This window comes from Paralichthys olivaceus, chromosome 7, assembly GCF_024713975.1.
Source record: "Paralichthys olivaceus isolate ysfri-2021 chromosome 7, ASM2471397v2, whole genome shotgun sequence".
NCBI classification, from domain to species: domain Eukaryota; kingdom Metazoa; phylum Chordata; class Actinopteri; order Pleuronectiformes; family Paralichthyidae; genus Paralichthys; species Paralichthys olivaceus.
In genome coordinates, this window is record NC_091099.1 from 1,493,550 (window position 1) to 1,506,796 (window position 13,247).

The 13,247-nt window shown below is 44.9% G+C and overlaps 1 protein-coding gene across 1 annotated transcript; it reads left to right on the top strand.

The window, feature by feature from the left end:
• Nucleotides 1-32: 32 nt before the first annotated feature.
• Nucleotides 33-12,136, top strand: cry2 (cryptochrome circadian regulator 2). Its single transcript, XM_069528913.1, has 13 exons — nucleotides 33-368; nucleotides 2,220-2,328; nucleotides 4,284-4,426; nucleotides 5,735-5,919; nucleotides 6,227-6,315; nucleotides 6,655-6,795; nucleotides 6,886-7,011; nucleotides 7,162-7,347; nucleotides 7,443-7,594; nucleotides 7,700-7,902; nucleotides 8,098-8,178; nucleotides 8,267-8,812; nucleotides 9,590-12,136. Exons 1-13 carry the CDS (start codon nucleotides 211-213, stop codon nucleotides 9,598-9,600), a joined length of 2,130 nt encoding a protein of 709 aa, XP_069385014.1. The 5' UTR covers nucleotides 33-210; the 3' UTR covers nucleotides 9,601-12,136.
• Nucleotides 12,137-13,247: the final 1,111 nt, after the last annotated feature.

Sequence of the window (13,247 nt, forward strand, 5' to 3'; positions counted from 1 at the left end):
GAGGAGCTGCGGGGCCCGTTGAGCCCCTCCCACGTGACTCCAGCCCCGCCCCCGCGTGGATACCGTCTGACAGCCTCCTGAAGTTTCCCGGGAGAAATCCCGCACCGCGCGAGCCCCCTTTGAACCGGAGCCTTCGTTCGGCCTCGTTCCCGCGGAACTCTCTGGGTCTGTGTCCCGGGATGGACTGAGGAGGAGGAGGAGGAGGGAGACATGGCGGTGAACTCGGTGCACTGGTTCCGCAAAGGTCTCCGTCTGCACGACAACCCGGCGCTGCAGGAGGCCCTGAGCGGAGCGGACACGGCGCGCTGTGTTTATATCCTGGACCCGTGGTTCGCAGGCGCCGCCAACGTGGGAATCAACCGATGGAGGTTCGTGAATTAACCGTAGCTCAGCGTCGAACCCACGTCGGTGTGAGCTCGTGTCGCGAACACCGGCTCCTCTTGTCTCCGCGGGTTCGAGTCAAACCCTCCGGGTCGCTTGTACTCGAGGCCCGGGCCTCCGCTCCACGTCAGCTAACAATGCTAGCTTACTGCGAGGGGCAAGCTAGCATTAGCCAGCGTCCGTGGGTGAAACTAATAATCTAGTGTTTTTACGTGGAGATTCGCGAAATATCTCCGCGTGGAAGGAGAAGAAACACGTGTGGTCGAATCTCGGTCGCTCCCCGGTGCGTTCGGCTTCCGTGTGGAACTGTTACACAACCGTCAAATCTCAAATTCAAGCCGAACAATGGAGAGAAAGAGGAGCTGCGCGGTGTTAACAACACGCGAATCAGCGCGTTAACGCGACACACTTTAAACAGAGGACTGGTTTTGAGTACTGGAGTGAAACACACGTGTGTGTGTGTCTGTGTGTGTGTGTGTGTGTTGGATAACAGGAGAAATTCAGGAAGCAAAGGAAAAAGAAGCGATAACGTCATGAGGTTTGGTGACGATGTAAATATTGAGGTTCACGGTTGAATACAAACAGATCCAGGAGTTAACGTCAGTAACACGAGTTCATCGTCATCACACTGTTTATCCAATGAAGACAACAAGGACACACTCATTCACAAACATGGCTGACACACGTGACATAATGCCAGAAACAGATTCCCATGAAATTTAGAGGAAGGATGCGATTCACGCTACAAGAAGAATCCAGACTCTCATTATCACGGGAAGATTTAAACATTTCTGTTAATTTCCTCAGAGAGTCGTTTATGAAACATAGCAAAGGGACCGATATGTTTGAGTGTGAGCAATTAGAATATTATTAAATCTCTATATTTTGGTTTGAGTGAATCTCAACATGAACACCTGAGTGAATTAGTTTTTCGTCTTTGTCACAGCAGAGATGTAAACCAGGTCAGGGTGCAGTCAGGTTGGTTCAGGATTTCAAACCCAGAGTAGAAAGAAAAACCTCCCGGACTTCAACAATCCCACCTCTAAAATACAACTAACAATTAAAACAAGCAGAACGAAGTGTAGATACATTCAACATCACATCCACTCAGGTCCGTGTTTTTAATTCTAGGGTCGACGGAGTGCTTCAGTCCACTCACGTCGAATCACGGATCCTGTGAATCAATAAGCGGTTTGACCCTCGCGTCCTCTTTGATGCAATTTCCACATGCAGCAGTGCTGCTCAGTAACCGTCGATGACCTGAGAACTCAAACGACACAACCTTTAGAAACCTTTTGATGCCACCATCAGAAACGCCTCTGAAGCTGCTGCGGACGACGGGTTTGGCATCAGCGAGTACGTGAATGTATTTACCGTCCGATACCACGGTTTTAAAGTAAATCAGTTCCTCAGTCCCGCTGTTGCGCTGTACTGCGGAAGAGGTGATCACCAGTAGTGTAGCCTTATCTGGAGCGAGCTAGATCTAGATCGTTAATCTAGAGATGTTTCACTCTGGGACGTCCAACAAGAAAGAGACAGATATTATCGATTCCCGGGAAGCTGCCATGTCATCCATCTTTAATTGAAGTCAGTGGTCCCATCTTCTCAAACAGGATTCTTCGCCCTCATCATCCTTTGTGCTGAACATTTGATATAAACAGACATTCAGTTGTTTGCTCAAACTTGAACGTGTTGTGGTGTTCAGTGTCAGTGAGCTGCAGAAACAGGGAGTGGGTCTGTGAAGGTAGATCTCCGTCAGTACCGTCTCAGCGGCGCTGCCTCGTTTAGAGAGGCTGTATTTCTTACCAATGACGTGTCCCTCGTTGATGTGTGTGCAGGTTTCTGCTGGAGTCCCTGGAGGACCTGGACAACAGTCTGAAGAAGCTCAACTCCAGATTGTTTGTAATCAGAGGGCAGCCCACGGACGTGTTCCCCAGGCTCTTTAAGGTCTGTATTCCTGAACTCTCTGTCCGTCACGGTCCAAAACTTTAACCACAGGTACCACAAAGGTCCCCGACTAAAGAAACTACACAAGACAAATCACTTGGTGTTAAACTGCTGTGTTCACTTGATACAGCTGCTGATATTTAACAAGGACTCCGTTCAGTGTGTATGTAGTTTAATCAACGTCACCTACATGGTTTTAAAATGGGTCTGAAAGTATACATTAAAAATATTAATGTTGGTATTTGTGATAAATTTACAGTAAAACTGTGACAGGCTCATTGAATCTCTTTAGATAGATACTTTGATTATTATTATTGATCTCCAGGGAAAGTGAAGTGGTCGGAGGTGTTAGGGTTAGACTCTGGAAAGAGCTTTAGGGACGCAGAATGGTGGTCCACCCACCGGTGTCCACTTACTCTGAGACACGAGACGGCGTGAGAGCCCGCTGTATGTGTGTGTTCTGTGACTATGCTCCCTGTAAACTCACAACCACGTGAGATCATGCACATGAACATTGTAGATTTGTGCATCAGTGAATATTTTTTATAACCTTTCTTCTCTTTTTTTATTTTGAGTGGCCAAAACCCTCTCCCCTGCCGAGGCCGCAGTGACTCAGCTTTTGCTTTGTAATGTTATTAGCAGCTAAATGGATCACATAAGAGTAAAATGAAAAGTAAATGTCTGAACGTTTCCCAGGCACATGTTTCCTCTCTTCTTCTGCCATTAAACTAAATCACAGAGACACGATGAAGGTGAAAATGTTGCGTCTTTATTCCGCCTGAAAAGAACAAACGAATCTAAAATCACGAACATGGGTGTAAACGAGCAGAAGCAGCGTAACGCGGGGTTTCCTCAAAGTAAAACGTCTCGTTCTGCAGAAAGATTCTGTGATGGAGTTGTATTTTGACTTAAAAGTAAAAATAAAAGAGTTTTATAGTGAGAGCTTGAGCCAAGACAAATATCTGGAGATCACCTTTGTAACTTTGCCCTTCTTACTTTAATTGGAATAAAATCTGGCGCAGGTAACGTTGTGTGACGTAACGTTCAAGGTTTTAGGCTACGACTGATTTCATGCAGGATGTTCACGGAGAAACTTTTCAGGTGAACGTGAACTCTTAAATGTTTTTTGTGTTCCATCTTTATTTGCTTTGACCTGGTAGCAAGTGTACTGCAGCTGATACCACAGAGGAGTTTTACCTTTGCGTCGACCCTGGAGACAAACTCTGTTGAATGGCTCAGCCCGAGGACAGGGTCCGACTCCAACAGAACAACGGGATCTCTTGTGTAACGGGAGCTTTCCTGTCCTGTTGTCTGCGTTTGACCTGGTTTGACTTTGTTGCACAGAGGAGACGTGCTGAGAACCGTGTTGAATCCACAACGCTTTGTGTGACTCGCTCAAAGTGCTTTCAAGCTTAGACCGTTGCCTTGGTGATCAATGTTCACATCAGCGCGCAAACGCCGCATTTAAGGTGAAACGTGTCGGTGGGGGGGTGATGCTACAGTGCTTCACTGTGAAAACCTCGATCAGGCAAAGAACTTTTTAGATATCGTTATAATGGGATTTCATAATGACGTCATCATGGACGTACAGAACGAAGAATAATTGGTTCACCTGAATTAGCACAATATGACATCATGCTCTGACTTCGAGGTGACGTCATGATGATGTCATTCCTACCATATGATCTTACCACTTTGTTTTTTTAATGAATGTCTGATTCACTTTACATTGTCCCTCTAGATCTACTGCTTACAGAGATATCTTGAAAAGTTTTGGACCATATATTTGTTTTACGTTGACCTTTGACTCCTCATCTCCTAAAACCCAATCATCTGGAGATAAACTCCCAAGTTACACACAAAACCCAAATGACCTGGTGTGGCCACAGTGTTATTTAGAGTTTGGATCTGTCTCTCTCTAAGTTTCTGTTGGTCCTCCTCTGTTTTCGCTGCAGGAGTGGAACGTGACCAGGTTAACCTTTGAGTACGACCCAGAGCCTTATGGGAAGGAGAGAGATGCGGCCATCATCAAGATGGCGCAGGAGTTTGGAGTGGAGACCATCGTCAGGAAGTCACACACCCTCTACAACCTGGATCGGTTCGTAACACACACACACACACACACACACACACACACACACAGATTTAACTAACGGTGGGATCTTAAGGGTTAAAATGTTACAAAACACTCACAAATATTGACGTTAGAATTTAAAACGGATAAATTGATTTTTATAAAACGTTTTAAGTTTGATTAAAAGTGGTGAAATTAAATAAAAGACATTTTCTCTAGACGTGACGAAGATTCAGTTCAACTCTCCCAGAATCATCCGTCCGCTCTTTGCTTTCCCTCAACGAGTGAGGAGGGTGTCATGTGACCCGTTATAGATGTAGGCTCTCTCTCCGCTTTTTAACGATTCGGAAAATAACATCATTCGAGACGATGCTGGAAAAGAACCCTGAACGGTCATGAGTCCTCTGGAACAGCGTCGCATGCGGAGCAGCCTCCAGGGGCGTTGTCATGTTACTGCAGGTCACACCCCCAGACATGTGCCGAGGCCAGGTGGCAGAATGAGTAAGCGTGGAAGCTCAACGAGAACGACACTTGTTATGTCTTGCCTTCTACGTGGAGAGCGTTACAGCACTGCATTATGTAATGGGACATCAGTGTGTGTGTGTGTGTGTGTGTGTGTGTGTGAATACTGTGTGAGGCAGGAGGGAGTGGAGCTTTGTGTGTGTGTGTGTGTGTGTGTGTGCGCGGGCTCAGCTGCAGGGTTTATATTGGTCGTACTGTGGACATGTGTGCAGCTCACTGGTCACAGTCTGTCGACCAATGGGAAGCTTCCCCGGTTGCAAATCCAGCGACTGACGATCCAGAGCGTCGTCACAGACAAGTTGTATAAGACAGCATCTATAAATACAGAGCTTCACCGTCAGCTGCTCCGACAAATACAACAAAATTAAGACATGAGGGTCACTTCACTAGTTACTCATGATGATGAGGTGGATAATACAGGGTTCATTAATTCAACACTTTTTAATTCTTGAGCCTGTTGGTTACTGATGCTTGTCAATGATTCCTCGTTACGATAAAGAAATTTATTGAGGTTTGATATTTCACAGTTTAACTTATAAACATAAAGTAACTGTGAATGAAAATACAAATTTAAATCAAGAAAATAAAGATTATTTCTTAAATTCTAAACAGAAATGCTTTTCTGTGTTTTCATATCGTTTGTTTTTTCATCGCTCAACTCTTAAATCTGTCGGACTCAAATAAATTCATAACATAAGAGACATAAACAGTAAGATAACAGGAAACACTCCTGCACCACGTGTTTGTCGTTGATGTATTTATTTGTTGAGCGTAATATAAGAAGGTTTGTCTCTTGTGTTGTCGTCACAGGATCATTGAGATGAACAACAACAGTCCTCCTCTTACCTTCAAGCGGTTTCAGACCATTGTGAGTCGACTGGAGTTGCCCAGGAGACCTCTGCCTCCCGTCACCCAGCAGCAGATGGACAAATGTCGCACCAAGATAACCAACAACCACGACCAGCTGTACAGCATACCCTCTCTGGAAGAGCTGGGTACGCACGACTGTTTTCATTATGTACAATACGCTGAGATGAAGCACTGTGACGCGTTCTTTATATTGTGTTTTGAATTTCGGTATGAGAGAGTATGAATACGTCGTGAACGAGAGAGTAAAGGTTAAATAAAGAGAGAGAGAGATGGAAGAGGGGGAAGCAAACCACCCTTTAGGTCCAGCATCGTTAAAGGTTACTAACTATGGAAAACATGAGAGGACATGACAGGACAGGAGAGGACAGTTGGTGTCTGGGGACGGTTTAGTTCACTGTGTGACAGCTGCTTCGTGTTTCACCGTGTCTCCAGGCTTCAGGACGGTGGGTTTACCTTCAGCTGTGTGGACAGGAGGAGAATCGGAGGCTTTGGACCGGCTCAACAAACATCTTGACAAGAAGGTAAAGCAGAAACTGACGTTAAGGCCCCATGACTGGACTAATCCAGACGAGTTTAATGTTAGTGTTCATTCTTTAATAAGTGTCACATGATGTAAACAAGCGGAATCAGATCGTCTCTGACGCTGACGGAGACGGAGACAGACGTGAGTTTCACATCTGAAGAAGCACAGGAGATTATCTGGGTCACACTTGTTCACAACAGCAGGATACGTTCGGCCCCTGAACAAAAATACACGAGTCTCTTTGTTGTGGTGGTAAATGAAGGCCACTGAAAAGAAGAACTGAACCTGACGTCTCAGGTGCGTCTCTCGAATGTCCTCTCTGTGTCTGTCTGTGCAGGTGTGGGTGGCTAACCTGGAGCACCCTCGGGTCAACACGTGCTCTCTGTACGCCAGTCCCACCGGCCTCAGCCCCTACCTGCGCTTCGGCTGTCTGTCCTGCAGGGTTTTGTACTACAACCTGCGAGAGCTCTACATGAAGGTACTGTGGATTTCTGTCTCTGCGTCCTCTGCGCTCTGACGTCTGCCGTAACCTAATTCTTCCTCTTCCTCTCGCGTGTTTGTCCGTCAGCTCCGTAAGCGCTGCAGTCCTCCTCTGTCCCTGTTTGGTCAGTTGCTATGGAGAGAGTTCTTCTACACCGCTGCCACCAACAACCCCAACTTTGACCGCATGGATGCAAACCCCATCTGTGTCCAGGTGGGTCACATTCAAGAAACTCACCCTCATCAACAAAAACTATTTACTTTAATAATTCATGAGCTGAAACCACTGAATGTTAGAAAAGTATTTGTTTCCTGTGGAGACAAGTGTTTTGTTCATATTTGTCTCCCTCTCGATCGTCTCCAGATCCCGTGGGACCAGAATCCAGAGGCACTGGCGAAGTGGGCCGAGGGCCGGACTGGTTATCCCTGGATCGACGCCATCATGACCCAGCTGAGACAGGAGGGCTGGATCCACCACCTGGCCCGACACGCCGTGGCCTGTTTCCTGACCAGAGGAGACCTGTGGATCAGCTGGGAGAGCGGCATGAAGGTATGAACTGAAACTCAAACACGTCAGCTCAGTTCACAGCAGGAGGAGATGATAGAAGACAGTTTACATGCATTGTGTGTGTGTGTGTGTTGCAGGTGTTTGAGGAGCTGCTCCTGGACGCAGACTGGAGTGTGAATGCTGGCAGCTGGATGTGGTTGTCCTGCAGTGCCTTCTTCCAGCAGTTCTTCCACTGCTACTGTCCCGTCGGCTTCGGAAGAAGAACTGACCCATCAGGAGATTATATCAGGTACCGATGCTCCGACAGTATCTCCTCTTCTTAACGTTGAAGCTTTTAAATTATGTTTTCAAACTGCCGCAGGATGAAAAGTCGCTTGTGTTAAATCTCCTGCAGGCGTTACATCCCCATCTTAAAGGACTATCCCAACCGTTACATCTACGAGCCGTGGAACGCACCGGAGTCCGTCCAGAAGGCGGCAAACTGCGTGGTGGGAGTGGATTATCCCAAACCCATGATCAACCACGCAGAGGGCAGCAGGCTCAACATCGAGAGGATGAAACAAGTCTACCAGCAGCTGTCCCACTACAGAGGACTCAGTAAGTCGTGTGTGAGACACTGTGAGCGTCAGAGGCAGTTCAACAGATGTGACCGAAGAGTTTTGTGTGACACACGTCCTGTGTAGTGTAGAAGTGTCAGTCATTCTGGGACTCTGACGTTCGTCTCTCCGTCGCTCTTGACATAGTTGTTTCATGATGAATGTACGTGTGTGTGTGTGTGTGTGTGTGTGTCAGGTCTACTAGCATCAGTACCGACGATCCAGGAGGAGGCAGAACCACCGATGACCGATGAGTCTCAGAACAGCAGCGGACCCGGTAGGAGGAAACGCAGAAGCATTAAGGATTTAGATTATTGATTGTTGACAGTTGGACGCTGCTCTTATTTCTACCTCGTGTGTCGTAGACTCTCCTCCCAGAGATCCCGCCCACAGCGAAGCCGCTGGCTGCTCTGCGGCTCCTGACTCGTCCACAGTCTACGTGTCCTGCGCTCCACATCCAGAGCTGGATGACGCACAGAACCCTCGCCCCTCTCAGACGCCCTGCACCTCCTCAGGCTCGCACCCTCCACCCCCTGCAGCCGTGTCATGGACATTTGTCGGCCACCCCCCGTCCACGGCGGCTCCTCCCTGCCCAGCATCGGCTCACAGTCCTCTGTCAAGGTCGAGACCCCCCTCCCCTTCCTCGTCATGTCTCACCTCGTCCCCGGCTCCGAGTCCGGCCGTGACCCCGGTTCAGACTTTTCCCAAGAGGAAAGGCCTCGCCCGCAAGGTGCGCCGCAGCCAGAGGCAGCGAGGGCGACCGAGCTGCGCTACGTCAGGCAGGGAGGGAGAGAGGACGGAGGAGGAGGAGGAGGAGGAGGACACGGGAGAGGATGAGAGGATGGAGGAGGATGTTGATCAGGAGGAGGGGGAGAGAATGGAGGAGGAGACTTCAGAGGCAGTGAGACAAGGTACGAGAACAGATTCTGAATGAATAATGAGAAACGTCTGATGTTCTAAAGTTAAATCATTTCATTCTTCGTTCTCGAGGGTTAAAAATCACGATGTGAGTTCTGCGTTAAAATACTCAAAGCTGTTATTCAGTGTTGTATAACATGACAAGTACGCCATCTAGTGGTGACATGAGAATCTACCACCGGAACTGTTCGATGGTGTGAAGACGCAGTGAAATCAACGACCATCAAGTTTAAACACGTTTCACAACGTTGAATTTTCCACATCAGGATGAAATGAGTTACTGCATTATCTCATTTATATAAACATTTTTGTTGGATCCCTCAGCCTTCAAATTTTAAATACTTATCATTCATATAATTTCTTTGAAGACGAATGAAGGTTTAATTAGAACTTCACTCATGTTCATACTCAATGAAACCACATGAAATTCACTCCCATCTGGATTTTAATTTCAATTATTACAACATTAATTTTAGTTAAAAAAGGAAAATGGGAAAAGGTTGCGTAGTTTATTATTAATAAACTATTAAACAATCAGAACCACCTTGGCAGGTGTAATGTGGTTAGAATATTGATTTTATTCTTTTATTCTTTTACGGATCTGTAATTTATAAATCATTTCCTGGATTTACATCTGGTTCAAATCGTTTAAAGTGTTGAGTTGATCCTCTGAAGCCTCGTTGGTCCTGTGATCATATACAGACCTGCCTGTGTTAGAGAGACCTCGATAAATAAACTGTTTCTGTTTCGTGCTCTCACGTCTCTTTCAGGTGGAGTTTGAAGAGAATCGTCTTCAACACGTACAAGGAACAGCGTCACGCTAACATCACACACACACACACACACATTCAACACACACACACATTCAACACAAGTGGAATCAGTACAAAAGCATCTTACTCACATTTTCTCCCGTTAATTATCGACAACCAAAAGAATGAGAGTGAAGAGTAACCTTCTCTTGTACGTTTCCATCTGTGACGGCTAACGATGGGCTAACGATGGGCTAACGATGAGCATCCTGATGTCCTGATTTCATCTTCACATCCGAGTTGAACCTGAGCTGTCGTACGCCTGCGCCGCTTCTTAACTTCAGGCTCTCTGCTCGGAGAATGAGAAACTCAGTGGTTTGATAAAGCTGCATGTTTTGACATTTTGCAGTAATGATTTTGTATAAACGTTGTATAAGAGATTTAAAAAGACATCTCAAGTCTCGATGGACAAACCCAGACCATCCTGGGCCAAACCCCCCCCCCCCCCCCCCACCCACCCTCAGCGACAGGCAGGGACACTGGCCTCAGATTTACTGACCTCCACTGACGTGTATAAACATGAGTTTATGTTGTAGCGCCCCTCGCTGTGCAGTTGTTGACATGTTGGGCTTCGTTTATCGTCAGAACAGTGACGGACAATGTTTTTCGCTCACGTCTGTGGGATATTTCTGTTTGTGCGACCCTGATGATGTTGTTCAGGGTGTTTTCCTCATTTTGACCACGAATAAAGATGCCGTCTTTGTCTCCTCCCACTGTATCCGCCAGATATCACGTGGCGCCGGTGACGGACAAGAGTCTACGCAGTAGTGATCATGTTGTGGAGCAAATACACACACTCGTCCAATCAGGAGCTTTTCAGCTCGTTCTTACGTCTCCTGCATGTTCGCACTGCGACTGGCGTTCGTTGGTTCGTGGGATATTTTCTATTTCTGGATAGCGGGAGGAAGTGGAGATGCCATCTTTATTTAAAGTCCATGAACACAAAACCCCGGAGAACACCATTGTTACATGTTGTTTCTGTGTTTGATTCACTTCTGATGTTTAGCAGCAGTGACGAGGTTCGATAGGGAACATTACGTTGTTATAGTCCGCCCTGTTTCATGAACGCCCGTCTGGTTTGAGGAGGGTCGCACGTCTGGGAGGTCGTAGCAGGTCCGTGATTGAAACACTATTAATTAATAATAAAAGTGACAAATGAATTTAGACACTTTAGCTGCGGCACAGGGGGAAATGAAGGCGAGTCTTTGAGACCAAAAAGTTTTTAGCATTTGCCATATTTTTTCTGTCTGACAAATGAAAATGCTGCTTGTGTGGTTTAAAAACAAAAAGAATGTAGAGAGGAAAGAACGGCGTGTTGCTCTCCCTTTTATGTTAAACAGAGTTTGTATATAAAATATATATTAATCCATAACCTGTCTGTTTACTGATGGTCTGTTTAAGGGGGTTTCATAAAGACTTCATTCTGTCTGGATCATAAATACAGCAGCAGAACAAAGACTCATCCATTATGTTTTTACCTGGTAATTATTTTCAGGATTCATTGAGGAATCATTTCTCTGTTAATTGTCACAAATTGGTGAAGATATTAATTTCACAGTCGTGTGAAAGAGAAGCAGTGAATCCTCAGAAGAGCTGACGTCAGCACTTTGGCTTGAAACTAAAGAACATTCAATTAATTGACGTCTTAATTGATTTCAAAATGATTAATACGGAAAACCTAATGTTTAATTAATGCTTTCATTAATTAACGAGCTAAAGTCCCTCAGAATCCAAGCTCTCGTTGAAGAGTTACTTGTGTCGTTAAGTATTAGATGTGACTGTTATTAGTTTAGTCACACAGAGAGAACAAGGATCTCGAGCGATCTCGTCAAATAATGGCTGATATTATTTATAAACCGAATAATATCATGTCCTAAAAGTTGGAGACAGAACTTAATACTGAATTCATGTTTTTTTTTTAACAATGACAAAGATATAAATTAATGTTTTTACCACTAAGATTCAGAACGTGGAATCAAACCAAGCACAGATGAAAGTTTTGAGTGTTTTTCTTTGAGATAAACAGTTTTTCTAAATCCATTTGTTTCTGACTCTCCAACCAGAAGTGAACCAGAAATGATACGACTGTGATTTTATATCAGTGACTTTGTGAAACCCCCTTACTGTCGCCTGGATGGGTCAGAGTTCAAGTGATTGTTTTTTTTTTCTGTGAGACAGACCTCAGCTCCTGGAGGGTGTCGTTCTGTCGGTGTTCAGGAAAAGTGGGAGCTTGTGAAGTTTGCAAAAAAAAAAAAAAGGACAATCAGTGGGAACGCTCCCAGTTCAGTCTGCGAGCATAGAGAAACGCTCACAGTTCCCACCGCTCCTGAACACAACACAAGCCCCATTCAGGTGCTTGTGTTTTACCGAACATTCCACGGACGGCAGCTCGGGGCCCTCCGGGGCCACAGGTCTGTCTGAGATCTGTGGGTTACATGGATATTTATTGGTTTTGTACAAAAAGAGTTTATTTTCATTAAAACTGCTGAAGGACTTGTGATTGAACCGAGTCTCATGTGTTTTCTGTTTTACTTTTTTAGTCTTGATCTCACACACACACACACACACACACACACACACACATTAATTCAGTGATTTGGGGGGGTTTGGAGATCAGTGTCGTCAGCATGCAGAATGGAGGAACCAAGAATCAAACCACTGACCATCTGGTAAGTGAGCCACCCGCTGTACATCCTGAACCACCCCCACCCTCGTTAACTGTTAAACTAATTTGATTAAATCCAAAATTCAGTCCCCGACTCTACTATCCAACTTTGACCTGATCGTTTGTAGTATTATTTCTTTGCAGGTGGTTTAAACTGATGGATCGTTCTGTGAATATATCCTGAAAACTTAAATGTTTTATTTTGATTGTTTTTGGTAAAATGTGAATTTGTTGATTCGTCTAAACTTTGGATTCAGAGAACAGCAACATTATCCACAGAGTTCTGTTTATTCTCTCATTATTTAAAACGTACCGTTCAGTACGAGAAATATAAAGGAGAATAAAAGACTCAAACTGAAGTATCAAATAAAAAACAGCTCGAACAGTTTGCTCAAGTTAAATTAACAGAAGTCGTGATATTCTGAAACGAAGCTGAAACGTTCAGCACCACGGACAGCAACACGTCAACCAATCAGGATAAAGATGGAAAATTAATTAAAAAGATCGAAGCTGGTGAACTGTTGTCTGACTGACTGACCGACCGACTGACTGACCGACTGACTGACTGACTGGTTAATCCTTTGACTAGTTCACTGGCTGGTTGGTTGCTGAACTATAGATGTTAGGATTATTCCTGGTGTTAATTAAAGTCTAATTTTCTTTGTTTGACGAAACCAGTTTCTCAAAACAACAAAAAACACCCGATAACTTTAAAATTAAAATTAAACAAAAGAAAGAAAGAAAAAAAAAAGGATCGCAACTTTCAAAACAGCTTCGAAGTCGAGAAGCAAATTAAAACAGTTTCATTTCAAATCAAAGACAATAAATTATATGATAGAAAACCTCAAATCAAAGACAGCAGATAAAATAACAAAACATTTGAAGACAAATAATAATAATTAAAAATTCACACACAAGAATTAAAAACAAATATTCAGTACGAGCCACTGA